Here is a 16,957-nt window from a genome sequence, read left to right as displayed (position 1 = left end):
GAAAGCTATTGATGGTCTTGAATTTTTATGTAGAAAATATTTTTTGTAATAAAAAGTAGTTTTTCTCAAGTATTAATAGTCATTTGATGTGAAACATAATAGTTTGTAGGATTCGAATTCAAGATTGTCATGAAAATATTTCAATTTCTAGGGGTCCCAGGAAGATCAGGTTGTCAAAGAAGTGTGCGAACAAGGCAGCTTTATCCAACTTTCCTAACTTGTCAGCCTGGAAGGTAAAATTTACTCTTTACAAATGTTATTAGAAAAGTATAAATAATATAGATGTACCGTGGAATTGTTATTCTTTTGATCACAAGTATAGTTGCTTGTACTGTGTACTGTGGTATTCTAACCTGCAGGTACTGTTTGATATTGTGTACTGTCTCAAGTATAGTAGGATACTATTTAAAGCTTTAAAAACAAAATTCATTTGTTCATTACAGTCCCATTAATCATATGTTGCCTTTATCCACACGAGAGACCCCAGTTGCACCAACTTTCACTGATCATGTTCCAGAAACCTTACCTTTGCATGGCTAGTCCTCAGTTACTGTTCATCCTTTCATGCAACTGGTGAAGTAAGCACACTTTCATGGCTCTCTCCTGGGATTTAGCTTCTAAATATTTATATCCTTGGTCTGTCATTTACATAAGTATTTTCCTACATTGTGTTCATTCTCACAGGTTTCAGTTATACTACAATACAGTATATGTAATTCATTAAAGTTTTGTGGTCTGGGGCCAGTGCATCATTAGTCCCTCTCAGCATTACTGTAAAAATGCTACTTTTTGTTATGCTTTTGATTGTTGTTTTCTAGTGTGGTGTTAGGTTAATTTATTGGGATGTTTTCCTTTTCACTTGGCCTGGGTATTTTGTCATTTGCCTGTTTACTTTAGTAATTGCAGTATTTCATTTCTTGCTTTTATCCCTAGCTGCACCCACTTTTTTTTTCTTTTTGCCAGATACCTTACCTTTATTCCCATTTCCTTCTTCCTTCTTGTTCTCTGATCCCTCTTAACTATTACTCCTTAGTCCAGATGAAGGGTTTTCTCCCTGTTTCACTTTCAGATCCTTGTACAATGCCTCATTTTCTGGCCTTCTGTTACCTTGCTGGCTAACCAGTTCAACTTTTTTTTTCAAGTCTTAAGAGTTAATGTTTGAAAGTGCCCTAGTGCTAGGTGCTGATTCCAGAACGCTCAGGGTCTACTGCAGAGCGTCAATATCTATCCACTACTTGTCTCCTGCCTGCGAACATTTATCACCCACTCACAGACAGTTTTTTAGAATGCACTGTTGTTCTTTCTTGAACGCCATCAAGTGACCGGCGCCAGTTCCCGGTAACCTGGCACCAGTTCTTTAGTATCAGTCTCGTGCATCTGGGCGCCATACGGAGAGCAGTAGTCTGCATATAGAGAGGTCCCCTTTTTGGATGACATTTTTGTCCAGTATTTTTGAGCTTTGCGAAGAATGCTCCCTCCTCTTAGACAGCAGGAAGTCTGGTTAAGAAGATGGAGGACTTCCAGTTTTTAGTTGAGAGACATTAACTCATTATGTCTCTGAGTCCTGTCCTGTGTGGGTAAGGACGATTGAGGTGTCTTTTAGTGATCTCTGCTCTTTACTTTGAAACCTCAAGAAGAGAAAACTTGGGTGCTCTCTTACTGCTGAGGGAGTCACACAGTCACATTCAGCCCTGTTCTTTTCGCCTCCAGGCCTGCATTTCCTCTTCCGTCAGGACACATTTGAGAGAACTGTGTCTGTTCTGCAGAAGGGTTTGGCTCAGTTTATCAAACCCACAGTTATGCCTGTGCTAGGTTTCTGTGTTTTCCGCATATGTCTTCAGCCTGTGCGTAGTGTTATTGAGCCCACTATAATCGAGTGCGCTCGAATGTCCAAGTGTCCACTGACTGTCAAAAAGTCCACAGGGTCAGCAGCTAGTCCGCATGGTGGTCTGCGGGTCAGGACGAGGATCTGCAAGTTCCCTCGTTGTCCGCGAGACTGCCTAGTAGTCAGTGAATCTGCACGGCCTGCAACGTTTCTTTTTTCTCTTAGAATAGAAGACGAAATTCAGGATAGAGATGAACCGAACAATCCTGTCATCTACCCAAGGGCATTTGGATGAAGACCTGAGTTATGCAGAAAGTATCCTTCTATGTTCCTGCTGGACTCTGGGAGTATCTCAAGTCCATCTGGGAGGACAGAGCCCTCTAGTGCGAGGATCTGTGTTCCGGCCTCTCTATGGCAAGCCTACTCTCGAGTCCTCACTCCTCTAGCGTTTGCTTCATGTTCTGGAACATCATTCTTTACCTGGACAACTGACTTCTTTGGTTACTTTCGAAGGAAAGTGTGAGGAGGTTTTATAACATTTGGGGCAGGGAAGCACAGCTGGACACTTTTGTTTTCCCTTTATCCCTGAATTAGGTCGAACCTACAGTAGTGGCTGTCCGAACACAAACCATTAGAAGGGAAGTGCCTTCATACTACAAACCCAGACCTAGTTTTCCATTTAAACGCCTAGGATCAAAGTTGGGAAGCCTGCTTGGGGAACCGGGTGGTTTCCTCCTCCTCCTCATGCCTAGAGGGTCCTGGTCATTAATAAGTGGCAAAGAGACATCAGATTACTGACTGGATGAACGTGGCACCCCACATTCTTGGGAAGCTTGAATATCAAGTCAGTGGCCCTTGTGGGCTTGTTCCTTATGAATAGGGTTCATCTTCTGAATAACAATAATAATATCAACAAAGCTGGAATTACTGTTTCCTACTCAGCAGCATCCAAAGGTTTCTGAGGTGTGTGGGATTAACTTTCAGCGAGCTGGAAAACCGGCTGTTAAACTTTTGCAAGGTTGGTTATGGTAACAGTTACCAATGGTAGGGGCGGAAGCACCGCCCACCCTGTTGGTATACATTCAGTTCTATGCTGTTTACCTTTTGGCCCAGGTAAGAGAATTAGGGGTGGTAAGAGGTTGGCCAATAATGTAAAGACCTCAGGTTTGTATGTTAGGAAAAATACAGATTGCTTTAAAAATTTGTCATTTGTTCCTACACGAATACAAACCCTTGGTCTTTACGTATGGGAGACTTATTTTTAGAGGGAGGATTCTGACTAAATCTCTGAAGTGACTGGTAGTTTGGCTCACCTGGGTAATCTCTTCATGGTCATGAAAGAGCCAAGGAAGGAGACAATACCTTTGATCTATTGAAGAAGAGAGGTGTTCAATCATCAAACTTCTGGGCATTTCGAATTAAAGGAATGCAGTATCCTTGATTCAAAAAGTGTCAGAGACTAAAGCTAAGAATAGCCAACAGGTTTACTCATAGTCAGTCCCTCTCTGCCCTTGCTAGAGAGAAGGAAGGATTTGCATCTACTAATCCAAATAGAGCTAGATTATAGGTAGGATACTCAGTCATCTAGATCACCTGCAAGCACGGCAGTCCAGCATGTGACGGTTCGTTTGCTGTTCCTCTGCCCATTGGAAGAGGAAGGAAGAGGGGAGAAAGGGAGGAGGCCTCTGCTGCTTCTGCTGCTCATCCCTTTGCTGCTCCACTTGTTACTCTTGCCATGATCCTCCACCTCCTCCTCTGTCTGTTTTGCTTGATGGACCTTTGATTATGCCTTTAACATTTGTTTCTCTTTCTATGCTGCAGCTTAAGGGGTGAGTCCTTCAGATTCTTTTCTTCCATTTGAATTTTTCAGTTTTTGAAGGGTAATCAGTCATCGTCCATGGAACCTCCTAGTAACTCTGGGAGCTCTCATTTTGCCAAGGAGTCGCTGTTTCTGCTGTTGCTATCCTGTTCCTGTGACTTTGGTCATTCTCAATCCCCAAGGCTTAGGTGCAGTTGTAGGCTTTGTCACCTGGATGGGAGTGAAAGGAATTCATCTTGTTGGAGGAGAATTTTGGTCACAATTTGCGGTATCTTGCAACCTAAGACTAATTTGTTAAAGGTGGAATGTGTGAATTGGCTTGTCAGTCAATATCTTGACAGCTTTGTCATCCTGTGACAGTCCACTTCAAGGTTTTGATGTGTGCTGACTACCCTGGATTGGCACCTGGCCATTTCAGTGCCTTCCATAGCTTGTTGACCTCCAACCAAAGTTGTTTAGTCTGTATGATTAATGGGTTTGAGATGAGACAGGGTTAATTCTCTGATTAAATGGTTTATAATGAAACAAAGATTTTAGAACAAAATCTATGTTTTCAAACTCATCAGTCATATATAAAGTGCCAGCCTCCATCTCCTCTTTATCCTTGTGCCACATCATTATGTGTGGAATAAGGAAGAGGACAGTTAGTACCTGCCTATGATTCAAAGGTTTGAAAACAGACATTTGAAATGAGAATGCTCTTGTCTAGGAACATTTAAGAGAGTGAATGAAGGTTCTGTATAATTGAGGGTGTGTATATGGTTAAATCTCAACTTTATATTCTATAAATGAATATCTGTTATGCTGATTAGATGTTAGGCATTAATGAATAATGAATCTAAAATTGAGTACTTTAATTTTAACTGATTTGGTGTAGTTCTTGTATTTCTTTGTAGAATACAGTACATCATCATAATACATTAAGGAAAATATATTATACAAGACATTAATTTTCATTTTTCATCTGGGCAAAAGATTTTAATGTGCAGCATTATCTGGGATGAAGTTAAAGTTAGCTTATATATCCACGCTGATAGGCGAGGAGATATAAGCTAATTTTAGCAGTAGGTTAGTATCTAAATAATAAATGTTATTATGAAAATGTATATATTTTCAATGTTTAAGGTATCTAGTCACTTTTTATTTTTTATTTTTCTTTAGTTGTAGTCTTTACACAAGGTAGCTCAGCTTTGGGAAATGACTTTAAACTTTTTCCTCAGCTTTGAGAGTCCTGTACGTCGAGACCCTTCAGATTCAGCATCTGACCATACAATGGCCATTTTATCATCTCCAGTGGATTTGGTGCAAAACACACCTATGTTTGATCACACTGACTTGAGTGGAATTGAGCACAGAGCTGAAAAAATAATCCCAATAGAGAAGAGTGATAAGAAAAGAACAAGTTACTTGAAGGAAAGTCTAGGCCTCACTGAAGACCTGGTTGAGCCAGTTGAGGAGATTGATTTTGAACAACTTCCTGAAGTCAGTGGCTCCCATGTACGCAAAGTGCAAGATCCCTTGAGTGAAGTAACAGTGGAAGATGAAGTTGGAGTACATGACATGTTATCTGAGAGGGTCAGAACAGATAGTGGAACATCATCTGGAAGTGTGAATATCTGTCAGATTGACAAGGTGTTTTCACTTTCAGATAATCCCTCTCCTTCTCTCCTACAGAGTGATGCATCTTGTGGGGAGGAAGGTGAAGTGTCATCAATGGAGTCACGAAACAGTAATGAAAAAGCGAACGTTGCTGCAGGAGCAGAACGCAAACAGTTACCAAAGGATAAAAGTGATGCAATGACTGTTTCAGGTATTAGCAGTGATCATGACACAGCTGATGCTCTGTCAGAGGATGAAGGTTCGGAAGTTATTTTGACCATGCATAATGATGAATGTGACAGTGACCTTGAAATATCCAGCAGAGATGTTAACCAGAATATTGATAGTGTGAAAGGTGATGACAAGGAAACTAAGATCCTAGAGGAGCCTACTGAATCCATAGAGCCTAAAGTTGATATTTGCCATTCATCCACTGAAGCAGATTTTGATGATTTGGAAGATGATTTATTTGGGAATGAAAATCCTGAAGCACCTAATTCTTTTGAGTTGGATGACTCATCAGTATCCTTTGATCCCGCAGAGACAGATGAATCTGTTGGCAGGAATTCTGACAGTATTCCATTGCCTTTAGAAAAGGATGTGGACAATAGGCCAAATATTGATGTTTCTCAGCAAGATACAGAAGGAACAGAAGCTCAGTTGAATTTATCGAGTGTTAGCTGTCTTTCAGAGAAGGAAAGCCCCTCTAATCTTGTATCTAAAATTAATTCAGAGAATTGTAGTGGGAGTGTCATTGTTCCATTTCAGGATCAGTGTAATTCTAAGAAAATTGACAAAAAGACTGTTCTACATGCAAAGGAAGAACAGAATTTGCAAGATCAATCAGGTAAAGTTAATGCATCCAAATTTACAGGAGAAAATTCCACCGTATTAGTAGACCATGATAAACACTTGGATAATTTATCATCAGAAAACAGTCCAAGATTACAAATTCCAAGTAACAGCTCTGCTATAGATGAATCTTGTAACGATACCCTGTCCACAGAGTTATCAACTGCTGTAAATCAGACTACCTGTGAGGAATCTGCCCTAGAAAATATGTCATTTGAAAACAAGAATTCACAAAATAGGACAAAATCTTACGAAGAAAACTCTCAAAATACCTTAGATGAATCAGAATGCAAAGAAACTGGGAGTGCAGCTGTAGTGGGAACAAGTGATAGATTATCATTAGTAAAACCTACACAGTCACAGGAAGTGTTAATTGTCTCAGCTGAAAAGGAATCTAATGTAAAAATAACAAAACAGGAGAGTAGTGTTATATCCAAAAACTTACCATCGAAAGAAATTCCAGGAACATCTGAAACTACTGATGAAAATGTCAGGGCAGAGTCGTTGAAAAATAATCCTGGAGCATGTGCAGAGAGGGATAGCCATGACACCAGATTGACTTGCAAAGAAACAGAACAAATATTAGAGACTATTGTTGATTTAGCTACAAACCAGTCCTCTAAAGATACTTCTGAGTGTTCTGAGAACACTGATCAATATTTGTGCAAGGAAGCTTCATGCTCTTTGGGAGACAGTAATTTGTCTGAAAATATGACACCTAAAGTCATTCCAGAAGTATCAGATGACACTAATAACTCTACAAAAAAATTGATTCCCGATAAGGCTATGGAATCATGTGCTCTCATACCTACACCAGGAGCTTTCTTTGGGAGAGGAAATTCCAGAGAGTCTTCGAAACTACCTTTGGGTACAAGCAACTCTTCCTCAGAAGGAACTATCAGTACAGCAGAAGACACAGAAAAGCTAAAGAAACTCAAGTTAGTTACCAGAAAGTCATCAGACTCTCTAGAATCTCGTGAGGAAAAAGGAGAGGGTACTACAGAGGGCGGTAAAAAAGAACAAGAGGGGAATAATGAAAATCAGGCCAGCTCTGATTTTTCAAAAATGTACCAAAGGATTATGGTTGAGGATGGTGTAAAAGAATCTGCTCAGCCAACTGGAACACCTACTGAAGGGTTTTCACTTCATGAACAACAGAACAAAACAAACCAAGAAAAACTTTGCCCTCAGCTGGCTTCCCAAAGTTCAAATAAGAAATGTGAAGAAGAATGCTCTATAACTTCAAGTGCTGCCAAAGATACTGACGTTGGAGACAAATTAAAGAAAATAAGTGAAGTACAAGTTGAAAAGGAAGTGACTTTGTCTCAGGAAAACTCAGAGTCTGATAATCTCAAACAACAGCACAGCTGTTCAGCTTTAAAAGATCCATGTAATAATGTAAGAAAAGAAGCAGCTGGAGTTGCAGATTCATTCATGAGTTCATTGCAAGATACAGAGGAAGCAAATGAAGCTGTCAAACCCAGTGAGAAAAACAAAAAGGTTGAAATGAAAGAAAAGAAAAGTCTTGGGTCTGAGGATAAAGTGTCACAAATAAATTCTCAAGATGTCACTGTTGAAACTAATGAAGGTGAAGGTAAAGTTAGAACTAAAGATACATCAAGCACTAGTCATGCACATGGTGCACAAGCAAGCATAGAAGAGAGAAACTTGGGACAACTTATTTTCAAATTAAGAAAAGCAGAATCTGAAAAACCAGTACTTGAGAAGGAAGCAGAATCTGAAAAACCAGTACTCGAGAAGGAAGCAGAATCTGAAACATCAGTACTTGATAAGGGAGCAGAATCTGAAAAGCCCATACTTGAGAAAGAAACAGAATCTGGAAAACCAGTACTTGAGAAGGAAGCAGAATCTGAAAAACCAGTACTTGAGAAGGAAGCAGAATCTGAAAAACCAGTACTTGAGAAGGAAGCAGAATCTGACAAGCCAGTACTTGAGAAGGAAGCAGAATCTGAAGAGCCAGTACTTGAAAAGAAAGCAGAATCTGAAAAACCAGTACTTGAGAAGGGAGCAGAATCTGAAAAGCCAGTACTTGAGAAGGAAGCAGAATCTGAAAAGCCAGTACTTGAGAAGGAAGCAGAATCTGAAAAGCCATTACTTGAGAAGGAAGCAGAATCTGAAAAGCCAGTAGAGCAGGAAGGTGAAGGTGAAAAACAAGTTGGACAAAAGAAGAATCTCTTGCAGTTTGCAAGTCAGAATAATGAAAGTGAGAGCAATTTAAGAACTACTCTTGAAAGCCCTGGAGCTGAGGAAATATACAGTCTGCAGAAAAACAGTGGCAGTAATGATGAGAAATACACCCAGTGTTCTGCAAAAAGTGACTTTTCAAGTGAAGTACTTGCTCACTCTAAGAATAAGAGCCAGGTTGCAGGGGAAGATCCTGAAGTTTCAGTGTTTAGGGAGAAGGAAAGTCAAAGAAATGTAGATACTCAGAAGGTAAACATTGGTGATACCACAAGTTTAGGTAGCAAATTTGACAAGTTGAGAGATGAGGAAGATAGCATGTTAAGCAAGATGTGTCTGGAGACAAATAAAGACCAGACTACAGGAGGAGCTAAAAGAGCAAATGTTCCTGATAAAAGCCTGCAGCTTAAAGAAAGTCAGAGTAGTGTCAATTCTTGTGATAGTGGAGTGGAGGAGTTGATGGGTGGTAACACACCAAGTACTAAAGTGGTAAATGATCCAAAAGTGATACCTCTTGAGCTTTGTGGCAGGCGCACTTTGAAGATAAAGAGACTTCGGGGGCTTAAAGCCACTGAAAAAGGCAATACTCATTCAGACAAAATTATCATTCATCCAAGTCAGCAAAGTCATAAAAGTGTAGATGAAAATTGTCATAGTAAAGAAAAGAGTTTTAATACTCATGGTCTACAAAATGAAAAGGAAGATGGTGTTAAAGATATGAGAAAGGCCAACATGCAGAACAAAAACCTCCATTCTGAGGCTGATGCTGGTACTCAGAATATAGTTCAAGGCAGTGCTGTAATGCAAAAGTCTGGTGATGAATTAGCAGGGTCACCTAAGCAAAATAATAAGAACATTGTTGATGAAAAACATCAGGAGACAGATGTAAAAGAAACAGAGAGAGCAACTCAAAATGACACTGAAGTCAGCCATGTTCAAGAATTGGAAATGCATATGGCAGTAGCATCATCATCTAGAATAGAACCTGACACTTCAGAACATAGTAAAAATCATGGCAGTGCACAAGATGAAGATAACCATGAAAGTGTGTGTATGACAGATAAAGAAAAGTCAGGCAAATCCAGAAAATCTGTGCCAGAAAAATCAGTGTCAGTGATTCATCAAACTGTAGAAAGAGAGTCAGATAAGAATGACCGTCGTGAAGAGAATATTCAAGCAGGACAGGAAGCTATCTGTCAGAAGGACTCTAAGAAAAACAATGAGGAAGTCAAGGAATTGCAAGTTAACCAACAGGAAAGCGCTGGTGATGGCGAATATCCAAACTTTAAAGGCAGAAACTTGTTAAATGAAAAGGATTTTAAAGATGTGACAAAATCAAACATAAAAGAATTTACAGTGACAGGTAGGAATTCCTCACAACAAAAAATTCCAGGAGAATCAAGCTGTGTAAAATCCAGTGAGTTTAATCAGGGAGAGTTGTTGGAAGGTGACAAGAACAGCTCAAAGTATTCCAGCCATGGAAACACTAATGATTGTGGTGAGAAAACACTTACAGGAGAATCCAGTCATGACAGAAAAGAAATGAGGGAGGGTGAAAGGGAGAGGAAACATTCTGAGAACACTACATGTACTAAGATAAAAAATTCCACAGAGAATGGAATAAAAGACAAGAATGTCCAACATGCTTCTGAGAAAAGCAAAACTGATAGAAAAAATTTGGTGAACTCTAACAAAAAGGAATCTAAGGAGAACAAGTTGGGTAAAGCGCATTCTTCAAAACACCAAGTTGATACGAGGAAAGATCTTGCCAAACCCAATAAAAAAGGTGAAGATGCATACAAGGGGAAAATGGAAAACTATAGAAGTGTTGAAAAAGATTCCTCAAAACCAAGCAAAAATATCTCTAAAGAGGGTGAGTTTTGTAAAGAGAAGTCTGGTGATGAAGATGTCAAAAAAGTTTCACCAGAGCCAGACAAAAAGGAACCTAACAGGAAGGAATTGTTTAAAAAGAAACACAAAGAGAGCCAAGGTGATAAGGAAGAGGATTTCCTGAATCGAGACAAAAGAGTATATAAAGAGGCAAATAGAGAAGTTTCTCAAACTAAAAATAAGACTCTTTCAGAAGAAAAACGGCAAGATTCTCTTATGGGCCAGGGCAAAGGTTCTAGTTGTTTGAATAAAAAAGATTCCTGCCACTCAAGCAAGGAAGATGTGACAGAAACTCGGAAGAAAGATCAGCTACATTCCAGGAAAAGTCATTCTCAGAAAAGGAGACATTCTTTGGAATCTCCAGGTAAAGGTGGGCAGCACTCTGTTGATGCCAGTGGGAAAAAATCCTCTAATAACGTCAGTAGAGATTCATCTAAACGATTGAAGATAGACCATCACAAAGATAAATTAGTAAAAGAAATGTTACCATCACCTGTTAAAGTAGATGACACTGAAATAAAGAATAGAAATTCTCCAAAAAATAAGAGTTCTGTGGGCCAGTGTAAAAGTCCTTTGGAATCAAAGGCCAAAGGAAAGGACCAAGAAAATGATAAGGACTGTGAACTGCCAAAAGACTCCCTTAAGACCAGTGAAGAATGCCTGTTGGAGACTAGAAATCAGCTTCAAGAAGAAGGAACAAAACACAGAAATGGGAAAGATAAAAGTGCAAATGAACTTCTGGATTCAAGAAAGGAGGTTTCTTCTGAGTTGAATATAAGTTTACCTCCAACCCCATCTCATAATTCCAGCGTAGAGAAAATGAATGCTGTAGAAGCAGCTGAAGGAAGTGTGCATAACGTGTCCAAGAGGCTGTCAGACACCTCAATCACTGATTATTCAAAAACAAATGAGAAGCAAGATTCTATCAAACCATACTCAGGTGAACAAATCAATGAAGAGCAAAAGGAGAGAAAGTCTGATAATAAATCAAGTCAAAGTTTGGCAAAGATTGAAAGGGAACTTCTCACTGATTTGGTTAGTAACAAAGAAGCAGCAACTTCTGAATGTGTTTCTAGCAAACAAACTAAATGTAATTCCAGCACATCAATAAAGAAATCAGATATTGTAGATATGGATACATCCAAAATTGATAAAGACAAATGTATAAACAAGGCTAAAGTGCATGAACAGACATATGAAAGAGAAAGCCCCCTACCACACAAAAGTGACAGTATATTTTCTAAACCTGATCCTTCAAAACACACTGAAGAGGATTCCTCATCTCAAACAAAGAAAGTGCCTAATGAGCAATTTGATAAAGTAAACTCGTCAGAAATATCAAATAATGAGTCCTCTGTAACCTATAGAGATCCTGAAGAAATTCAACTAACATCTTGTGGGAGGAGTAAGGTAAGTGCAGAAGAGAGATTCCAAAATTGCCAGAACCAAACGCCAACTGAAAGTTCTGTAGATAAAGCAGGCAAGTCCTGTGTAAATATTCTGAATGAGAAAAGTCACAGTGAAATAAGTAATCATGAGCTGAAAAAAGGGAAGTATGATAGTGAAGGAGCCAACTCTGAAGAGCAGGATGGTGGATTGATAGCTCAGAAGAAGGTGGAGGAGGACTTGGCAATAAGCAGTATACCTCAAACAAGTGGAAAGGACAAGAGCTCTGTTGAGGATAATTCATCGGCACAAGTTAACAGTGGATCTTTTCGTATAACCATTTCAAGAGATTTAGTCAACATTGAAAATATTAAGAGCACTAAAATTAGCATTTTCAGCGATAGACAAGAAGTGACTACCCAAGGCAGTGGCTTAGCAATATCAGCAGAGCCAAAGCCTCCTGCTACTTCAGATAGTACAAGTAGGTCCGTTTCCAAAAGGCATGCAGCACTGGAAGTTGATTGTGAAAACCCAGAAGCTTCAACTTCTGTGGATCACACTGTCAGTGAGTGTAGTCATAGGGACCCTCAAAAGTTAGATTCAGGTGAGACAAAGGATTCATTATTAGAGGCAGAAAAGAACTGTCAGTCTGAGTCCAATGCAGATCCAGCAATGAAAAAATCAGTGGTAAACAAGGAACATATTGTTAGTGAAGACTTAGCTACTATGGAATGGTCTTCCAATAGTGATGGTAGTAGTGCTGCACCGATTAAAGAAGATAGAGAGTCGTGTTCAAAAGCCTTGAATTCTGATGTGACTGAAACAACTCGGGTCAGCAATGATGGAAGTATAAAGGATAAAGCCATAACACCTTGCAAAAATAAAGAGAGTTCACATGTAGAACCTGAAACTTGTGGAAGCTTGGATGAAAATGGAAAAATAGAAATCGAAAATGACAAGGAAGGTTCTCACAAGGAAAAAGAGAATAGCAAAATTTTAGATAAAACAAACAGTCACTCTTCAGTTAGTGAAAGTACATTTCCTATGTCTGATCCTAAGGCTCTTTCAGAAAAAAACAGTTTGCATAATGAAAATAAACAGAGAGCATCTAAAAATTCAAGTGATCGAAAAGCTTCTTCAAGTGATAAAAGTAGTAAAAAGCATCCCAGTAACAGTAAAGATCATCATGGCAGTACAGAGAAACCATCTAGTGGAAAGAGCAGTAGTGGTACTTCCAAAAATAGTTCAAGAAGTAGTTCTTTGGAGAGTAGAAGTTCTAGAAGTTCTGTTTCTCAGAGTAAGAAATCATCATCACACTCAAAGGAAAAGTCTCATAGGTCATCATCATATGAAAAACCATATCAAGAACATGATACAGGTAAATCTAAAAAACACACAGCTCATGGGAAAAGTGATAAATCTCATTCAGAAAGTGACAGAAGATCCTCTAAAAAAGATAAAGTAAGAAAGTCTGATTCTAAGCAAGATCTTTCAAAAATTAAAGAAAACGATTCACTTAAAAGGACCAGTGATAGCGGAGAAACAAACCAAGATGTGGAAAGGAAAGCTCCCAGAGTCAAAAGAGAAGAAAGTCTGAATGAAAAGGGACATGACAAAAAGAAAGAGGACAAGTCCCAGGTGGAAAAAGAAAAGATTGAAGAAAAAAAGAATGAGGACAAGTCCCAGGTGGAAAAAGAAAAGATTGAAGAGATCCCTAAGAAAGAGCGGAAAATGTCAGTTGATCTAATAAAAACAACAACAAAAAGTGTAGCAAAAAAGGCTGAAGACAAGAATATCCCATCAACAGGTTTTGATAGAGAAATGGCAAAAATATTTGGTGAGGATTACAACACAAAACCTAAAAAGAAGAAAAAGAAAGTTCTTTCTCTTGTACAGAAAGAGAAGCCATTATGTGAAAATAAAGTGCAGGAAGTAACAGAAAAAAGTAAGGAAGTTAAGGAGATAAATAATTCAAGTGCTGAAATTGTACCCAGTATTACAGGAATTAAAGTTTGTAATGAAAAGATTCCTGATTCCCAAAAAGTTGATAAAAAAAGGACAGACTTAAAAGGCAATATGGGAAGTATGGAAAAACTAATTGGTAGTACAAGTAAAGATAAAACAAAAGGAACAAACAATGAATCTTCAAAGAAATTGAGTCAGCCAGAAAATAAAAAACATAACAAAGAGATGCTTGACAAACAAAAACCACAGTTAGTATCCAAGACGAAAGACCATGGAAAAACTTTTGATAAAAAGGAGAAAGACATCAAAGCAAAGGATAAAGCAAAGGATTCTGTTGCACCACTACGAAAGGCAGATCAGAACGTATGTGGTAATTCCAGCTCAGAAGGGAATCCCACGAAAATTCACAATACGGACAGTAAAAATGATAGTAAAGAGGTCTCAGGCTTGGACAAAAAGGAGTTGCTCTCCACAGCTGACAAGAACAGAAACAAAACGAGCACAAAAAAGACACAAAGACAAGAAAGTTCTAAGGAGTCCCTTGCCAATAAAAAAGATAAAAAACCTTCTGAAAATTCTTGCAGAAATCCTAGTGTGAATTCTTGTGGCAAAACTAAAGTACTTACAACATTCAAAGAAAAACACCATTCATGTATGCAGGAGCCCAGCAGAGATAAGATTGATTCAGATGAAAATGGCATCAAGAGTGTACACCCAGCAAAAATTGAAAACCATGATACATTGCCATTGACACAAAAGAATGAAGTTCCCTTGGAACCATGCAAGGGGCCATTACGGGAACTGTCTTCCTTGACTACAAAGAGTGATTGCACTCCAGCACATGACCCTAAAGTCACAGATGATGAAAACATGAGAATGGAAGACCTGTGTAAATCCTCAGATAAGATTGATCCAACTGAAGTGCTCAGTAGAGTTCAAGGATGTTTTGAAAAACGTGATATTGTTACTGGTGGTGTAAACTTGCTACCTAAGTTTGATTCTAGCCAAAATGGGGATGGAAAAATACTCTTAGTAACCACAGAGAATAGTTCTATTAGCAAAGGCAAGAAGCGTATTAGTCGTTGGGATGTTAAGGATAAAAATGCAAGTGCAACAGCAGTGACAAAGAAAAGTCGTTGGGATCAAAGTGACAGCAATGCTAGTGGCCAAGAGGCAGCAAAACAAGAGGCAGCAAGTGAAAAAAGAAAAAGATTGAAGCAAATGGTTGCCAACTTGTTTGAAGATTGTGAAAATGAAAATCCCTCATGTAAACAACAAATGCGTGGCTCAAGTTTGAGGAAGCAGCTGACAGAGTTATTTGGCCACTCATCCCTAGCTGAAAAGAGTGAAGTTTCTGAGGAATACAAACCTCAACCTTCCACATCTAAAGATAAATCAGGATCTAAGACCATGTCCAAGGAATCCTTAGAATCTTTATTTGAACCTAGCTCCAGTTTTGGTATAAAGGAAACAGACATAGGCTCTAATTGGAAAGAGGACACAGAAAATGAATATGAGCCAACAACAATAGTTAAATCACGTACAAAGGCTGAATACAACCCTTCTTCAATATGTAAGGAAAGGTTAGAAGTAGAGTATAAACCAACATCCTCTTCTAAAGTAAGATTTAAACCTGATGACAAAGGGAGACCACATGCCCTGACTGATGACACAAAGGGAAAATACAAATCTAGCGTGAAACCTAACTCCAAACCTACTACAGACACACCTGATAAAAAGTCATTGAAATATAGTAAAACAAAGTGTGATTCTTTGCTTAAAAAGCGCCTTGGAGATGTATCAGGCGTAAAAGACACCAATACTGCGTGTAGTACCGATGATGAATATTGCCCTCTTCCATTTGGTCTTGATAAACCTTGTCCAGAATACATTCCAAGTGATATATCTGATATTAAATCCAGCAAGCCTTTAGATGACTTGGAAAGTCATGAAGAATATGTTCCTCTACCAGCAAAGTCAATTTCATATGGAATTAGTTACACTGCATCTAGTACAGAAAAACCTTCAAAACTTTCTTTCCCTAAGGAGAACACTTTACCCGTTTCTTATGGTGCAGGAAGTACTGGCTTGGGTTTCTATCGTGAGCAGGGCAACAGTGAGAGTACACAGAGTAAAGAAGGTGAAAATTCAAACAAAGATAAAGGAAGATCAAATAAAAAAAGACAAGAAACATACAAGAACACAGGAAATAACAAACCAAAGTTGAAAACTTCGTTTTCTTCTACAAAGGCTTCAAATTCAGTTGTTCTTGTTTACTGTCCACCCCCACCAAGTTGTGATGATATCATTAATAGCCTTGCAGATTATAATATTCCAGATGTTATACACCCAGGTGCATTTTGTAGTAACAGACTTGATATTCCTGCCAAACCAATGGAAGTTGGAGGCCAGGTTCTGAAGTTAAAATCCAAAGAAGTTTCAGATTTTGAAAGTTTTGAAGGTCCTCATCAAAATAATGGGCTCTACAACTGGCGTTTATTGCTGAGCAGCATGAATTCTGATTGTGCTGGACCATCTACTCAGGAATTAATTGTGAATAAAAAGGACAACAAAATTTCGAAGTCCATCATGACCCCAGTAAAAGTTCCACCTTCACCATCAGAGGTGATGAAGTGGGCGGAAGCTCGCAAGATCCTAAAGTCTATGAAAAAGAAGGATGAAGATAAAGATGATGGTGGTTCATCCTCAAAATCGGACAAAAAGTTGGATTCAAATAAGAAATCATCCACTGCACTGCCTCCTGGTTCCAGTACTGTTGGTAATGGAAGTATTCAGAAAAATTCAAGTGGACAAAATAACCAGCAATCTAGAGATGGTAATGTATCTCTGACTCAAGGTTTACCAAGCGTTGCTTTATCCCAGCAGCATCATCACACTAGTACACCACAGCCACAGAAATTCTCACGGTTAACACCTCTTCATTTAACGCCCATTGGTGGAGACTCCTCTGGTAATGAAAAGACCCCATCTCCTGCATTTCTTAGCAAGAGGAAACCGAAGCGCAGAGTCTCATGGGAAGATGGTAGCCCATCTGTAAAGCCTTCTTTGTTGAAGAAGAGGAGGATCTCTTATGAGGGCTTGCCCGTTTTACCTGAAGAAACTCCAAGAGAAGTCAGTGAACCAAAGAAAAGTTTGGTGAGGTGTGTGCCTTTTTCTGGCATGATGCAACCAGTAGGCAGTTTTAAAGCTACAGATGTACAAGATCACAGTAAAGCTGAAGAACTGAGGCCAATGCCAGAGAGTCCAGAATCAGCTAAAGAATGCACAAGTAAGTTACAGAGGTTTAAGATTTATTATGAGGGGGAGTTAATGGCCTCCTAAACTTAAGGTGCTCTATAGTTTTTGAGTTTTGAATGGAAATACTTTTTATAGAAATACTTGCTATGGTGAAGTACATT

General features: G+C 38.9%; 1 protein-coding gene across 3 annotated transcripts in view; it reads left to right on the top strand.

The window, feature by feature from the left end:
* LOC136831463 (uncharacterized) overlaps positions 1-16,957 on the top strand; it is a 177,057-nt gene that overhangs the window by 45,418 nt on the left and 114,682 nt on the right. For all 3 annotated transcript variants that reach the window (XR_010850893.1, XM_067091954.1, XM_067091955.1), the window contains 2 exons: positions 152-233; positions 4,865-16,827. Coding sequence is in view for 2 of the 3 variants with exons in the window: in XM_067091954.1 (XP_066948055.1) it covers positions 152-233; positions 4,865-16,827 (12,045 nt within the window). In the remaining variant the exon portion in view is untranslated. The remainder of the gene's footprint in view (positions 1-151; positions 234-4,864; positions 16,828-16,957) is intronic.

This window comes from Macrobrachium rosenbergii, chromosome 48 (genome assembly GCF_040412425.1).
Source record: "Macrobrachium rosenbergii isolate ZJJX-2024 chromosome 48, ASM4041242v1, whole genome shotgun sequence".
Taxonomy (NCBI): Eukaryota; Metazoa; Arthropoda; class Malacostraca; order Decapoda; family Palaemonidae; genus Macrobrachium; species Macrobrachium rosenbergii.
This window is presented reverse-complemented; position numbering and strand designations above follow the sequence as displayed.